The sequence below is a fragment of the Microcaecilia unicolor genome, chromosome 6 (genome assembly GCF_901765095.1).
Source record: "Microcaecilia unicolor chromosome 6, aMicUni1.1, whole genome shotgun sequence".
NCBI classification, from domain to species: Eukaryota; Metazoa; Chordata; class Amphibia; order Gymnophiona; family Siphonopidae; genus Microcaecilia; species Microcaecilia unicolor.
The window spans coordinates 164,251,694-164,268,778 of NC_044036.1; the positions used below are offsets into that span (position 1 = coordinate 164,251,694).

General features: G+C 45.3%; 1 protein-coding gene across 2 annotated transcripts in view; it reads left to right on the top strand.

Moving 5' to 3' along the window:
* The window catches only part of PTPDC1 (protein tyrosine phosphatase domain containing 1), a 92,713-nt gene that overhangs the window by 20,838 nt on the left and 54,790 nt on the right, over window positions 1–17,085 (top strand). For both annotated transcript variants that reach the window (XM_030206051.1, XM_030206050.1), the window contains exon 2: window positions 5,191–5,283. In XM_030206051.1, the coding sequence (XP_030061911.1) occupies window positions 5,199–5,283 (85 nt within the window). In that variant the 5' untranslated portion in view covers window positions 5,191–5,198. The remainder of the gene's footprint in view (window positions 1–5,190; window positions 5,284–17,085) is intronic.

The following is a 17,085-nucleotide window of genomic DNA, read 5'->3' on the forward strand; positions in this document are numbered from 1 at the left end:
CCCTTGCCAGGCTTTGCAGGCTTGGCATGGCAGCGCTAGTCATTCCAGATTTGACTTGGCAGCGCATGTAACCGTGGCCTGTGGATCATTGCTTCAGTCTGCTGAGGTTGTAGTACCCCGCCCCACTTGAGGACTGCTTTGGTTCATCCCATAAGTCTCTGGATTGATCTGTGGGACGCTATGGAAGCTATGGAAGGTAAAATTAGTTCTTACCTGATAACTTTCTTTCCATTAGTCCCAAAAGATCAATCCAGAGGCCCACCCTTTGTTGTTCTGGGTTGAGTGTTTTCTTCTAGTTGTCTCAGTTTCATCAGATTCCTTCATTTGATTTTTGGCTAAAAAAAAAAAAACTCAAAACAAATCAAAACATAAAGGAAACCTTCTGTTACCCTCCTGCAGGAGCGGTTGAGGAGCTTACATGGGCTTTATGCAGGCAGGAGAGGACTTCCTCTTTCGTCTTCCACTGCTTTGGTATCGACAATACTGAAGTTAAGGTGACTGCACATGACCACATATAGTGAACCTCTGAAGTTCTTTCTATCTCCACCTGCTGGTAGAGGGATATAACCCACAAGTCTCTGGATTGATCTGTTGGGACTAATGGAAAGAAAATTATCAGGTAAGAGCTAATTTTACCGTGGCTTAGTAAACAGGGCCCTTTGTTTTGAAGGCGGTGTAGCTCCCAAATGATAGTTGAGAAATGTGTTCCACTAGGCTAATTTTTCTTTTGACCTGTGAAAAGATTATCACGCTTATTTTCGAAAGAGAAGGGCACCCATCTTTCGACACAAATCGGGAGATGGGCGCAGTTCTTGCAAGGCCACCCAAATCGACATAATCGAAAGCCAATTTTTGACACCCTTGACGGCTTTCCGTCGTGGGGACGACCAAAGTTCACGGGGGCGTGTCGGCAGGGTAGCGAATGCGGGACTGGGGTTGGACTGGGGCATGATTAGGAGATGGGCATCCTCGGCCAATAATGGAAAAAAGAAGAGCGTCCCTGACGAGCACTTGGCCGACTTTACTTGGTCCATTTGTTTTCATGACCAAGCCATGAAAAGATGCCCAAACTGAGCAGATGACCACCAGAGGGAATCGGGGATGACCTCCCCTTACTCCCCCAGTGGTCACTAACCCCCTCCCACATAAAAAAAACAGGCTAAAATACTTTTTTGCCAGCCTCTATGCCAGCCTCAAATGCCATACTCAGGTCCATCGCAGGAGTATACAGGTCCCTGGAGCAGTTGTAGTGGGTGCAGTGTACTTCAGGCAGGCAGACCTTGGGGGGGGGGGGGGGGGCTTAGCACCCACGGTAAGGGAGCTGAAGTCCACTGCAGTGCTCCCTAGGGTGCCCGGTTGGTGTCCTGGCATGTGAGGGGGACCAGTGCACTACAAATGCTGGCTCCTCCCATGACCAAATGGCTTGGATTTGGCCATTTTTGAGATGGATGTTTTTGGATTCCATTATCGGCAAAAACCAAGGTCAGCCATCTCTAAGGTCGACCAAAATGTTGAGATTTGGGCGTCCCCGACCGTATTATCGAAACGAAAGATGGCCGCCCATCTTGTGTCGATAATACGGTCGGGGACGCCCCATTACGGGGCCATCCTTAGAGATGGGCACCCCTGTTCGATTATGCCCCTCCACATCTCCCAGCAGTTAATTTGGAGAAGCTTTTTTTGTCCATTAAAAAGGTCTCATTTCATATTTTTATGGACCTTTATTTTCTTCCACAGAAAACAAGCTCTGGCCTTACATGAGGATAATTTTCCAAAGATTTTATCTGGTTAAATTGCCCTCCCCCACTATGGGGAGGGGGTATTTTTACCTGCACTACAAAGGGGTGAGCCTGGGAGTGGGCAGGAGAAACTAGTAGACAATGTGCACAAACTTTTTGAAATCCCCATGTGTAATGTATGATGCAGATTTAAAAAAAAAAGAAAAATATATCTAAATGTGATTTTATGCAATGTCCTTTTCTGTTTTAATCTAGTGCCTTTGCCAGAACCAACAGTCACTAGAACTAGTCCTGGAACTAATGGACAATGAGCAAATTGATAACAAATGCATTTATTCTTTCTTGAGATGCATTCAGTTTTCTCTAAGCGATATAATGACAAAGTGTGCATGTACTGTTGTACTCACTACAGCAGTCATCATGGGAATGTATGCATATATCTTACGACAAATTACATGCATTGAGTATATGCACAAATTTAGACCATATTTGAGGCAGGTTTAAATTAGTGCATGAGAATTTACACGTTGTTGGGATTGGTTTTAGAGTCATAAGTACATAAGTAATGCCATACTGGGAAAAGACCAAGGGTCCATCGAGCCCAGCATCTTGTCCATGACCGGCCAATCCAGGCCAAGGGCACCTGGCAAGCTTCCCAAACGTACAAACATTCTACACATGTTATTCCTGGGATTTTGGATTTTTCCAAGTTTGTTTAGTAGCGGTTTGTGGACTTGTCCTTTAGGAAACCGTCCAACCCCTTTTTAAACTCTGCTAAGCTAACCGCCTTCACCACATTTTCTGGCAATGAATTCCAGAGTTTAATTACACGTTGGGTGAAGAAATATTTTTTCCGATTTGTTTTAAATTTACTACACTGTAGTTTAATCGCATGCCCCCTAGTCCTAGTATTTTTGGAAAGCGAGAACAGACGCTTCACATCCACCTGTTCCACTCCACTCATTATTTTATATACCTCTATCATGTCTCCCCTCAGCCGTCTCTTCTCCAAGCTGAATAGCCCTAGCCTCCTTAGTCTTTCTTCATAGGGAAGTCGTCCCATCCCCGCTATCATTTTAGTCGCCCTTCGCTGCACCTTTTCCAATTCTATATCTTTCTTGAGATGCGACGACCAGAATTGAACACAATACTCAAGGTGCGGTCGCACCATGGAGCGATATAACGGCATTATAACATCCTCACACCTGTTTTCCATACCTTTCCTAATAATACCCAACATTCTATTCGCTTTCCTAGCCGCAGCAGCACACTGAGCAGAAGGTTTCAGTGTGTTATCGACGATGACACCCAGATCCCTTTCTTGGTCCGTAACTCCTAACGTGGAACCTTGCATGACGTAGCTATAATTCGGGTTCTTTTTTCCCACATGCATCACCTTGCACTTGCTCACATTAAACGTCATCTGCCATTTAGCCGCCCAGTCTTCCAGTCTCGTAAGGTCCTCTTGTAATTTTTCACAATCCTGTCGCGAGTTAACGACTTTGAATAACTTTGTATCATCAGCAAATTTAATTACCTCGCTAGTTACTCCCATCTCTAAATCATTTATAAATATATTAAAAAGCAGCGGTCCTAGCACAGATCCCTGAGGAACCCCACTAACTACCCTTCTCCATTGTGAATACTGCCCATTTAACTCCACTCTCTGTTTCCTATCCTTCAACCAGTTTTTAATCCACAATAGGACATTTCCTCCTATCCCATGACCCTCCAATTTCCTCTGTAGCCATTCATGAGGTACCTTGTCAAACGCCTTTTGAAAATCCAGATACACAATATCAACCGGCTCCCCTTTGTCCACATGGTTGTTTACTCCTTCAAAGAACTGAAGTAAATTGGTCAGGCAAGATTTCCCCACACAAAAGCCGTGCTGACTCGGTCTCAGTAATCCATGTCCTCGGATGTGCTCTGTAATTTTGTTTTTAATAATAGCCTCTACCATTTTCCCCGGCACCGACGTCAGACTCACCGGTCTATAATTTCCCGGATCTCCCCTGGAGCCTTTTTAAAAAATGGGCGTTACATTGGCCACCCTCCAATCTTCCGGTACCACGCTCGATTTTAAGGATAAGTTACATATCACTAGCAGTAGCTCCGCAAGCTCATTTTTCAGTTCTATCAGTACTCTAGGATGAATACCATCCGGTTAAAAAGGAACTTGGACACCTATGGTTACCGTTATAAAACAGGCTAAGATTAGGTGTTATTTTAGACATCCCACATAGACATCCTATTATAAAATTACCCCAGATATATTAAGTTAGAACGCTGTCTTTAAAAAAAAAAAAAATAGATTCTCTATTTATTAGTAAACATAGGGAGCCTCTTAAAACTTAGAAGTCCTTTTATTAAGGTGTGCTAAAGATTTGCACGCACTAAATAAGACACCCATAGGAATATACTGGGCGTCTTATCATTTAGTGCACAGTAATCATTAGCACGTACTAAATCCATTAGCGCAACTTAGTAAAAGGACCCCAGGTCAAGTTCAGTTCCTCTCTCTCTATAAGAATCTCAGCAGACACTTGAGGTCAGATTTGAATGTGGTGAAGCAGAGGCTATGCACAGGACTTTCCAGCTAGTAAAAAAATATTTATTACATGTAAACAGCTCTGTAAGTAGTCATTTGGAATCACCAGAGGGCAACATTTCTCTCTTTTGATGCAGAGAACACAACATTGAATTCCCTTTGTAAACCAAACAAATTAAAGCTCAAATGTTAAAATGTTACATTTGATAAAATATTTAACCAACCAACAACCTACTAGAAATTGAGGTTTTCCTTTGAGTAATTAATTATCTGCATTTTAGGGTCGTGTTGGATGGTGCTAATCATGAAGGTCAGAACTAGGACAGGGCAACTGACGGGCACATTATTTTAAAAGGAGCTTCCAGTGATAATGTGTGTGTTTCTGTGGTGGGGGTATGGGGGGGTGGTAGGAGAAGTTTATAGTAGTGGTTGGAAGGTGTGGTTACTGTTATATGCCCTGGGTGCCAGAATACCTCAGTTTGGCACTGCTAATCTGCAGACTTGGCTTCAAACGTTTTATCCATTAAACTTCAGCTTTGAGGGGGTACTGAGTACCGGCACCTCTTCCATTGTCTGCTAAATTTGACCCATGGTCCCCAAGTTTTAATGAATGAGCTCAGACTCTACACACCATTTCTACCTTGTCATAGATTCTGTGACCGGTTGCAGGGGGCCTGGCTATTGTGGGGTGGGTCCATCAGTGATCACCCCACCCCTGAAGGGTGGCCTGGTATTTGAGCACCGGCGCCTTTTTTGCTAGGATAAACACACTGGGTACATCACACAAGAAACCTTCCTTATAGTCTCTGGACAGTAGTTATATCCCTTGTATGACTGTTGAGAAAGGTGAAGACCCAACAAAAGAAAAATGCCACTAATGTCACTGCTTTTTTTAATCAGGTACTGCCATGGCTGCTGGGGTCTTGATGCAAAATGAAGTACCTTACTCCTCACTTGTAAACAGCAATCCACGTCTTCCCACTATGAGTTCAGGTAATTTTGTTTCATTGGCTTGTCTTAATTTTGATCTGTATTGCATTTTTTAAATAAAATTGTTAGTTTTCCTAGAAACAGGTAAACTGTTAGCTCTCTTATGTTATAACTGAAGCATATAAAACTAGACTTCTATCCTATAGAGAGGGCATTGTTTTCTAAGATAGCAGACCTCAGACCTCGCGTTGTTCTCTTTTTGCCTTTTCAGGAGCATTTTGTCTCTCAAGGTTATTCAAAATTATCAAATTTAAGTGAACTAAATCAATTTATGCACAAAGGGGTTCATATGCTAAAGACATTTGGGTTAATGCATATATTTACTGTGCATTTACGCGTATCTGTTTGCCAAGAGGTTTAGTTGATTTTTCACCTGTAGTACACCATACTGACTTGTACCTTTGGGGCCCAAACACTCTTGCCTTACTAAGGAGTCCTTTTACTAAGCGTAAGGGCATGCTAAGGCAAAAAGTGGCCTTAGCGTGCCCTTACGCTGGTTTTTCTCATGCGCTAAAACTGTTTTCACTGCAGTCAGAGAATGTCTGAGTTTTCCATTTTCGAAATTCATGCATGCGCTAATGTTGCCATTATTTATTTATTTGTTACATTTGTATCCTGCATTTTCCCACCTATTTGCAGGCTCAATGTGGCTTACATAGCACCGTAAAGGCATTCATCAAGTCCGGTAGAGGAACAAATACAATTAGATGTTAGGGTGGAATAGGGTAGGTAAGATTCAGGCACATTAGGGGTTGAAGATAGGAAGGGTTAGATAATGTCCAATACAATCTTAGGTGTTGATGTGTTGCAGAGTTGAGGCATTTATGTTGGGTCGGTAGGGTATGCCTTACTGAACAGGTAGGTCTTTAGTCATTTTCTGAATTTTAGATGGTCGTAGATTGTTTTCACAGCTTTTGGCAGTGCGTTCCATAGTCATGTGCTTATGTAGGAGAAGTTGGACGCATAGGTTATTTTGTATTTGAGTCCTTTGCAATTTGGGTAGTGGAGATTCAGGTAAGTCCATGATGAACTGGTTCTATTTCTGGTTGGGAGATCAATCAAGTCAATCATGTAACCTGGGACTTCATCGTAAATGATCTTGTGGACCAGGGTGCAGGTTTTGAAGGTGATACATTCTTTGATCGGGAGCCAGTGCAGTTTTTCACGGAGGGGTGTGGCACTTTGGAATCGTGTTTTACCAAATATCAACCTGGCTGCTGTGTTTTGGGCTGTCTGGAGTTTTTGTGAGTTCTATACATCCCGCATAAATTCCATTACAGTAATCAGCGTGGCTTAGTACCATTGATTGAATTAGGTTACGGAATATATCCCTCGAAGGTTTTACACGTTTAAGTTTCCACATTGAATGAAACATTTTCTTTACAGTGGAGTTTACGTGGATCTCAAGTGTAAGATTGTGGTCAATTGTAACGCCTAGGATTTTGAGACTATCTGAAATGGGGAGGGTATGATCTGAGGTGATTATGGTTGTGGGTTTGTAAATATTGTGCTGGGATGAGAGGATAAGGCAGTGTGTTTTATCAGTGTTCAGTTTCAATTCAAATGAGTTTGCCCACGAGTCCATGGTGTTCAAGCCATGCTTGATGTCATTGGTGATTTCTAGTAGATCGTGTCTGAAAGGGATGTAGATTGTGACATCATCAGCATAGATAAATGGGTGGAAGCCTTGGTTGGATAAGGACTTGGCCAATGGGATCATCAATATATTGAAGAGTATTGGTGACAATGGTGAACCTTGAGGTACTCTGCATTCTGATTTCCACATTGGTGATATGTTTGTGTTAGATTTTACTTGGTATGTTCTGGTGGTTAGAAAACTTTTGATCCATCTAAGTATATTTCCACCGATCCCGAAGTGGTCTAGAAGTCGAAGAAGTATATTGTGGTTTACCATATCGAATGCACTCGACATGTCGAATTGGATGAGAAGTATGCTTTTACCTATGGCTATTTCATGCTTGAATTTGGCCAGGAGAGTGACCAGTACAGTTTCGGTGCTATGGGATGGGTGGAATCCTGGTTGAGTTTCATGTAGTAGTGAGAACTTATCCATATAGTCAAAGAGCTGTTTGGTCACCATGCTCTTCATCAGTTTGACTACTAGTGCGATAGATGCGACTGGGTGGTAGTTGGTGAGATCGTTTGTTTTTTTCTTTGTGTCCTTCGGTAAAGGAGTGAGTAGAATGTTGCCATGTTCTTCAGGGAAAAGACCTTGTTGGAGCATGTAGTTTAGGTATTATTGTGCGGCCATTACCAAAAATTAGTGTGTGAGTCCTTACCGCTACCTATTTTGTAGGTGGTAAAGGTTCGTGCGCTAATCAGCACACAGTAATGTGGCTTCACTAACTGAATCGCACTGTCACACCCACTCTCTTCCTCCAGACATGCCTGCCTCTGAGAAATTGCGCATGCACATTGGGCTTTTACCACAGGATGCCTCCACATTCCACGGTAAGCCCTTGTAAGCTGCGGTAAGCATGCGCTAGCGCTTACCTCAGCTTACTAAAAAAAGTCCTAAACTATTTGTAGTTCTGACCCTTCTGATCTCGCTCTTCAAAGGCAGCAATAACATCCCTTTCTCTAAAGACAGCAATGCACTCTTATCCTACGTAGGCAGTGGAAGGGGTTGGCCATAGGGGCTATGGCTTCCATTATAATTGGCCCAAAACAGCATCTAGAACTATAGAGAGCTTTTAGCCAGGGCATGGTATTGGCTTGTTCAGCCTATCCAACCAACAGGATGTTCCATGCCTCTGCTATCCTCCTCTTAACACCTGAAAAAGAAAGACAGCCCACCCCCAGATTCTTCTCTTCAAAAAGGCAGGTGTTTAGGTCCTATAAACCATAGGTTCCCAAAATGTGGTATGCGTACCCCAAGGGGTATGTGAGACATCAGCAAGGGAGTATGTGGTGCCTGGCAAGAGAGAAAAACAGGCAGTGTAAGTGCTGGTTTTATGCAGTTGCTGGTCACTCCCAGTTCCTCCCTCCTACAGTCGTCATCTGTCTCTTTTCCTTTCCCTCCTTCTCCTCACTTCCATGAGTCTGGCATCTCTCCACTGGCGCTCTGTATAAGAGGCATAGGGAGGCTAAGCCTCCCCAGTCCCAGTCACTACATACCACTCTCTGCCACCACTTGCCTGCATGGCAGGCCACTGTCTTCCTATGTTCTTGGTGGCAACAAGAAATAGAAACCTCAACCTTCCTCTCCCTGCAGCCTACTCATTCACTTCCCGCTGCCTCCCTGACTCCATGGCTGGCAACAAACTGAAAACAGTTGCAGGACCACAGCCCTATGCGTGCCACTGGTGACTCTTGCCAGTGAGCAGCTAGTGGTGTGCTGCAAAGGGCTATGGTCCAAGCTTAGTTTTGGTTTGTTTGCAACCATGGCGTCGGGGAGGCACCAGGTGAGTGAAAAGGGTAGGCGGCAGGGAGGGGAAGATTGCAATTTCTGTTTCTTGTTGCCACCATAGACACAGGAAGGTGGAGATGCCAGGGAGGGAGTGATTAGGGGGTAAAGTGGGGAGGAAAGAGAAAGAAATGGGGTGATGCTGGATGTTAGATTGGGAGTATGAGAATATTTACATAAGAGACCCCCTACTATCACAGCATAATAATCTTCCTAATATATACTGGTCATACTTAACCCAGATAGGCACTTTTGTCACAAATGTAATTTTACTATCATAGCCTTCAGTTGTTATATAATATTAAGAGAGCCACTAATGAAATCACCATGTTCTCTAAAAATCAGCCAATCGTTGATAAAATGTCCCTGCCATGATGCATATTTTCCTGTCTTTAGCTGTAAAATTGACAATAAATAATTAGCATAACAACTTGGGGTTAAATCAATATATGTGGAAAAATGTCGTCTTTAACAAGAACATATGAAGCCGTTATGGCGGAATGCCATAACTAGCTTTTAAAATTCTAGCAGAAGTCTTGATCGATATTGCAGTGGGAACATAGAGGGGTCCTGAAATATGTAATTTGTCATGCAGCAAGTTGTTTGTTTTTTTGTTCTGCTATTTTTATTTTTGCCCATATAACCATGAAATAGATAAATTCTGGATGGAAGAAAAATGAGGTTTTAAGCACTTTTACAACGTCACGGCATGCGGCAATCCAGGAGCCGTCAGTAGTGCTGCCTCCAGCGCATGATAGAAAACATTTTTATTTTCGTCAGGGGCTTACCCAGCCAGGTTAGCACGGGAGCCCTTCCCGTCTCCTAAATAGGTGACAGTAAGGGTTCTCCCCAGAAATGGCTGTGCAGCAAGTATGCACTTACCGCACAGCCATTTGCTTTTTTTGCCTTTTTGCCTTTTACCTGCTGCAATAAAAGGTGCCTCAGCAAGTGGTAGATCATGCACCCACACTACCGCAGGGCCTATTTTTATTATTATTATTTGTTATATTTGTATCCCACATTTTCCCACATATTTGCAGGCTCAATATGGCTTACATAATACCGTGAAGGCATTCGCCAAGTCCGGTACGGGATAAGTACAAAATGTTGTAGTGGGATAGGGAAGATAAGATTTTACTGCAGCTTGGTAAAAGGGGCCCTTAAATTTTTCCCCACCCTAGATGACTGTCCTAAAATTTAAAGAGTCATCCCTGGATGATTTCCAAAGTGATTTAAGTGCCTGAATCAATGTTCCCTCTAAGCCAGGGAAGCAAACGTGCAAGTCATGATGTGTTCTGAGTAGTAGTTGGTTTGGGCTGGGCATCCTTGGGCCTGGGGTACTGGGATATCAAATGATTTTTTTTTTTTTGAAAAATTATGCCAAAATATATTTTAAAAATTGAGAACTTAAATTATTTCTATTGAACTGAAAAGAAAATATAAAATAAGTCAAAACAATATTGAAAAGTAACTTAAATAGCAATACACAGTGATATGAAAAGTTTTAACCCCTAACATTCTGATTTCCCCTACAGTATGTCACACTGCATTGAATGGGTTTTTGATCTTATAGAACACTAGTAAAAAAGGCCCGTTTCCGAAACCAATGAAACGGGCGCTAGCATGTGGTTTTTTTTTGTGTGTGTGTGTGTATGTGTCACAGAGTTATTTTGTGTGTGAGTGTGTGAGGGTGCGGTGTGTGTGCAGGTTGTTGATGTGTGTCTTTTTTTTGTTTTGTTTTGTTTTTTGCTTGGGGGTTGGGGGATGTGCTGTGCTGTGCTGGCAAAGTGGGTTGGATTTTCCACCACGAGGAGCTGCCAGCGCTTATTTCAGATGCCTTGCAAGCCCTCTCGATTGAAGATCCTGGGAGTGGCACAGCCTCCTCGGTTAATCCAAGGATGGCTAGTACCAGAAAGCCTGCTCGAGCCTTTCCTTTGCATGACTCCATCCAAGAGCTTATTTTGGCTCAATGGGCTGACCCCGAGGGACCTTTGAAGGTTGCCAGGGCTATGGGGCAATTATACCCTCTGAGTGAGGAACATTTGGCTCGCTTTGCAATGCCTAAAGTGGATGCCCTGGTCACGGCTGTGACAAAGAGAACTACCCTCCCTGTTGAAGGAGGTGTTGCCCTCAAGGATATTCAAGACCGCAGGCTTGATTCAGCTCTGAAGCGGTCCTTTGATTTGGCAGGTCTCGCTGTTCGGGCGTCGGCATGTAGTTGTTATGCTGCTAGAGCCTGCCTGGCTTGGTTCCAGCAGGCAGTGGAACAGCCCGGTGATGGAGCGGAGACCTTATCTGAAGTGGCTCGGTGGATGGAGTCGGCCTTGTCCTTTTTGGCTGATGCCCTTTATGATATGGTCAGAGCTTCGGCTAAGCAAATGGCTGTAGCAGTGGCGGCTCGCCGCACTCTTTGGCTACGACATTGGGCGGCGGACATGGCCTCTAAGCAAAGGTTGGTGAAGTTGCCCTTTCAAGGCCTTCTTCTGTTTGGTGAGGAGCTGGAAAACATTGTTAAAGGCCTGGGGGAATCCAAACCTCAGCGCTTGCCTGAAGATAGGCCGAAGCCTTCCTCTAAGGGTCAGGCGGTCCGCTCCTCTTACAGACCTCGCTTCCGTGAAGCTAGAAGGTACCGCCCGGGGCGTGCTGCTGGGTTCACTTCGTGTGCCCGCTTTCAGCAGAGAAACTCCTTTCGCTTGGACAAACATTCTGCAGCTGCCCGTTCAAGGCCTGGAGTTCAGGGGCGACCCTCTCAATGATGGTGCGCCGGCCCTCTCCTCATTTCCTGTCATCGGAGGAAGACTTTCCCTCTTTTTCGAGGAGTGGGCTAAAATCTCCGCAGATCAGTGGGTCTTGGACCTGATCAGAGACGGATACCGAATAGAATTCGATGCCCCGGTGAGAGACGTGTTTGTGGAGTCCCGATGCGGTTCTGCTGCCAAACGGGCGGCGGTAGAGGAGACGCTGCACAGTCTGTGCCAGATAGGGGCTGTGACTCCGGTGCCTCCCGCCGAACAAGGTCTAGGCCGCTACTCCATTTACTTTGTGGTGCCACGAAAAGGCGGGTCTTTTCGCCCGATCCTGGACTTAAAAGAGCTAAACAAGTCCTTAAGAGTGCGGCATTTTCACATGGAAACCCTGCGCTCCGTCATTGTGGCGGTACAGCCAGGAGAGTTTCTCGTTCTCTGGACCTGAAAGAAGCTTACTTGCACATACCAATTTGGCCCCCGCACCAGAAGTTTCTGCGGTTTGCGATGTTGGGAAAACATTTCCAGTTTCGGGCCTTGCCTTTTGGCCTCGCCACAGCTCCCCGAACCTTCTCCAAGGTAATGGTGGTAGTAGCTGCCTTTCTCAGGCGAGAGGGTATCCGGGTTCACTCGTACCTAGACAACTGGCTCATCAGAGCAGACTCAGAAAAAGAGAGTCATCTAGCTACAGCCAGAGTGGTTTCAGTCCTTCAATCTCTGGGCTGGGTCGTCAATATGGCCAAAAGTTACCTGACCCCCTCGCAATCTCTAGAATATTTGGGGGCCAGGTTTGACATCCTCGGGCTATGTGTTTCTTCCCGAACAAAGGCGGTGCAAGCTTCAGAATCAGGTCCATCTGCTCCTGAGGATGCCCTGCCCGTGAGCTTGGGACATCGTCCAGCTGTTGGGATCGATAACGGCCACCTTGGAAGTGATGCCATGGGCGAGAGCGCACCTGAGACCTCTACAGTATTCTCTACTTCAACGATGGTCTCCAGTATCTCAGGATTATCAGTGCAGACTTTCTTGGCTCCCTGCGGCCCGCCTCAGTATGGAGTGGTGGCTGGCGCTCCCCGATTGGTGTCTAGTGGTGACAGATGCCAGCCTGAAGGGCTGGGGCGCACATTGCCAGGGGAAGCATGCCCAGGGTCTGTGGACGCCCGACGAGTCGGAGTGGTCTATCAACCGCCTGGAGTTGAAAGCGGTGTTTCTGGCTCTTCTGGCCTTTCAAGTGACCCTGGAAGGATTGGCTGTCCGAGTGATGTTGGACAACACGACAGCAGTGGCCTACATAAATCGACAAGGCGGCACTTAGTGCAGAGCTCTAGCCGCGCAGGCTGAACAAATTTGCCACTGGGCCAAGCTGCATCTACAGTCACTGTCAGCAGCTCACATTGCAGGTCAGAGCAACGTGCAAGCCGACTATCTAAGCAGGCATCAGATCGATCCAGCGGAGTGGGAACTAGCAGACGATGTATTCCTGCAGATATGTGCCAGATGGGGCAGGCCAGTGATGGATCTTATGGCGACCAGTTCCAATGCCAAAGTCCCGGGCTTCTTCAGCAGACGGAGGGATCCTCGCGCTGCTGGGTTGGATGCCTTGGCTCAACCCTTGTCCCTGGGCTTGCTGTATGTCTTCCCTCCGTGGCCCTTGAAAGGGCGAGTGCTCCTACGGATTCGGCTGCATCCAGGAGAAGTGGTGCTCATCGCCCCGGTTTGGCCCAGGAGGCCTTAGTATGCGGACCTCCGACAGATGCTGTTGGAGGCTCCCTTTCCGTTACCTCTGGTTCCGCACCTGTTGTCACAGGGTCCGGTGGCCATGGAGGTCGCCTGCTGCTTTGGTCTTATGGCATGGCGATTGAGAGGGCGCAATTGAGAGATAAAGGCTACTTAAATAAGGTAATTTCCACTCTCCTGCAGGCCCGTAAGCGCTCCACTTCCGTGGCTTATGCCAGGATTTGGCGCCAGTTTGAAGTCTGGTGTGTTTCAAGAGCGTTTTCTCCGTTGCGGGCTCCTGTCTTGCCGATTCTGGACTTTTTGCAGGATGGTGTACACAAAGGCTTGGCCTATAATTCCCTGCGGGTGCAAGTGGCAGCATTGGCCTCCCTGCGTGGCAAGGTTGAAGGCGTGTCCTTAGCTGCTCATCCAGATGTGGCACGGTTTCTTAGAGGGGTGCTTCGGCTCCGTCCTCCCGTGCGGGCACCTTGTCCAGCTTGGAACCTGGGGTTAGTATTGAAGGCCCTTCAGGGGGCTCCTTTTGAACTGCTTCGGCGTGCTTCAGAGAAAGGTTTGACACTGAAGGCCGTCTTTTTAGTGGCCATTACCTCGGCGAGACGGGTGTCAGAGCTCCAGGCGCTGTCCTGTAGAGACCCTTTTCTGCAATTCTCAGAGTCAGGGGTCATGGTTCGGACCGTGCCTTCCTTCATGCCTAAGGTGGTTTCAGCGTTTCACCTAAACCAGCCTGTTTTTCTTCCCTCCTTTGTTGAGGAGGAGTTTCCAGGTTCATTTGGGCAGTTGCACCTTTTGGATGTGCGCAGGACTCTGTTGCAGTATCTGCGAATTATAAATTCTTTCAGGACCTCTGATCATCTTTTTGTGCTGTTTGCAGGTCCTCGCAGAGGGTCTTCAGCGTCTAAAGCCACTATTGCCCGTTGGCTCAAAGAAGCTATCTTTTCAGCATATCTGCTGTCTGGCCGGGCTCCGCTTGAAGCCTTTAAGGCACATTCCTCAAGAGCGATTTCCTCTTCCTGGGCGGAAACTGGAGCACTATCTCTTCATGAGATTTGCAGTGCTGCAACATGGGCTTCTAAGCTCTCTTTCGCCCGACATTACAGGCTGGATGTGGCTGCCAGGAGGGATACGTGTTTTGGAGCACAGGTGCTAGCGCGTGGTGTGGCTTGTTCCCACCCTATTTAGGGATTGCTTTGTTACATCTCATACGTCATGGCTTCATCTGCTTGATGACAAGGAAGGGAAAATTAGGTTCTTACCATGATAATTTTCTTTCCTTTAGTCATAGCAGATGAAGCCATGAGCCCTCCCTGTATGATTGTCTGTATTGCAGTGATTCTGATTTTAGGTGCTGTTCTTGTTTCCTGAAGTTATATTCCTTCCTTGGAGAGTCGGAAAACAGTCTTCAGGATTCTTGTTACAGTTATAGGAGGATGAGTTCATTCCCTCCAGTTCATGTTTTGGGTGGATGAGTTTATTCCCTCCAGGAGGATGCAAGTATTCCCTCCGTTTATACAAAGTGGAGGACGAGTTCATTCCCTTCTTTTTTGAGTTCATGCTCTTGTTAAGGGGCCATCGTTCGCTGTGAGGAAAGTTCATGTTATTCCCATTACGGTTTGCCATACTGCTTTGGAAGCTTCAAATACTGAAGAGGCAGTGGAGCTAGCAGGCCATGAGGCACTGAGAAAAGTTGAGTGCTCTCTATCTCCCCCTGCTGGTTGATGGACACAACCCATACGTAATGGCTTCATTTGCTATGACTAAAGGAAAGAAAATTATCATGGTAAGAACCTAATTTTCCCATCACCCACGTCACATGAAAAAGTTACTGCCCCCTTAAACTTAATAACTGGTTGCACCACTTTTTACCTGCAAGTCTGGGAGGTTTTGTGACTTCCCAAATGAGTTGTCCTCGCTGCACCCTTGGAGTAATTTTGGCAGGCTGCTCACTCTTGGCAAGATTCATCATTGTTCACAGTGATGTTATGTTATCAAGGGTCTTATAACCCGCCAAATCTTCCAAATGGAATTCAAGGTGAGGTAACAAAATGAGTAATACTGAAACATAAATCAGGATATAACAAAATATCAGATTAAGTAAAAGGGAAAAATAAACTAAATACTTCAATTTCCATTTCCAGAAAATATATGTTTTCAACGCCTTTCAGAAAGCAAAAAGATTCATTAATGCACGTATCTGAATAGGTAACTTATTCCAAAGACTATTAGAAGAAAACCAAAATGAACCAGAAAATAACGCTTTGAAACGAATAAATTTAACAGATGGAAAAGTCAAAAGCAAAAAGTTACAAGATCTAGAGAGAACAGAATTTTTCAAATCTTAAAACTGTCCAGAAAGTCTGCAGAGCATGTACCATATAAAAACTTAAAAATAAGACATATAACTTTAAAATGAATCCTGGCTTGAACCGGCAGCCAGTGCAGCCTAGTTAGCAAAGGAGATACACTCTGTTACCTAGAACAACGAACAAGTAAAAATATTGATTGACAGTGTACTGTTATTCGGTGGAGTCCCAGAGATTTACAAATTGCAATGACTTTATAACCCCTTCCAGACTGATATATTTCAACAAAGCTTTTTCTCATGGAATTTCCTTTGATTGTGGCATAGCATTCTTGTAGTAACTTTGCAGTGCCTACTTAACTCTCTTGACAAGTTTCTTAACATGATGAATAACTGTCAGTTCCTCTTAGTTTTTGTTGTCTGATCTTATTGCTTTTCCAGATGGAATAAACAGAGCCAAGGTCAACTTCAAATCCATCAGCTGGATATGATTTGATATGTATTAACATTCCTAGATGATAAACCTCCAATTTGTTACGAGACTTTGTCTTAATATTGTTCATTAAACTGAAACCTTGATCAGCATCTGCAGCGGATGCCTGAAATGTGGCACACGCATCTAGTAACTGGAAAAGAAATGTGAACTTTGCATCATTTGTGATATAGATCACAGTCAAGCTTATTTTCGAAAGTGATCGCGGGCCATTTCCTGACATAAATCGGGAGATTGCCGGCAATCTCGGAAAAGCGGCGAAATCGCTATAATCGAAAGCTGCTTTTTTGACAGCATCGCCGCTTTCCCATCACCTCGCCGGCGAAAGTTCAAAGGGGCGTGTCGGCGGCGAAGCGAAGGTGGGACATGGGTGGGCATGGGCATGGCTACCAGATGGCCGGCTTTCGCCGATAATGGAAAAAAAAAAGCGGTGTTAAGTAGTATTTCGCCAGGTTTACTTGTTCCTTTTATTTTCACGACCAAGCCTCAAAAGGTGCCCCAACTCACCAGATGACCACTGGATGGAATGGGGGATGACCTCCCCATACTTCCCCAGTGGTCACCAACCCCCTCCCATAATAAACAAATAAAACTAAAAACCTTTTTTGCCAGCCTGTATGCCAGCCTCAAATGCCGTACCCACCTCCATGACAGCAGAATATGTTGTATCCTCTGACAGTCTTTCCCTGGTTGTGATGTGGCTCTTAGGTGAGTGTGACACCTTTTCTGTTAGGTGTACTGCAGAGTCACATCAGCAATGCATTGTGTAGGGTAGTGGGCTCTACTCCCATGGTGCTTTTTGCCCTGCTAACTGGGTCAGAGTGTGCCCTGTTTTGTTTCCGGTAATCCATGAGGTAGTGGCCATTTTTGTAAGCCAGTTTTAGATCCCTTTCATGTGTTACCCACGTTAGAGAACTTAGTTATTACCTTGAATGTGGCTGAAAGAGGGCATTGTACACCATTCTGCCAGCGCTGACCTACTGCTAATCTCAGTACCAGGGAGACTCTTTGCCAGTGGGGCACAACCTCTGATCTGCAGTTAACTGTGAGTAAACGTGCTTATTCAAATAAAGTACTTTTTCAAAGAGATTAGTCTTCAGATGTC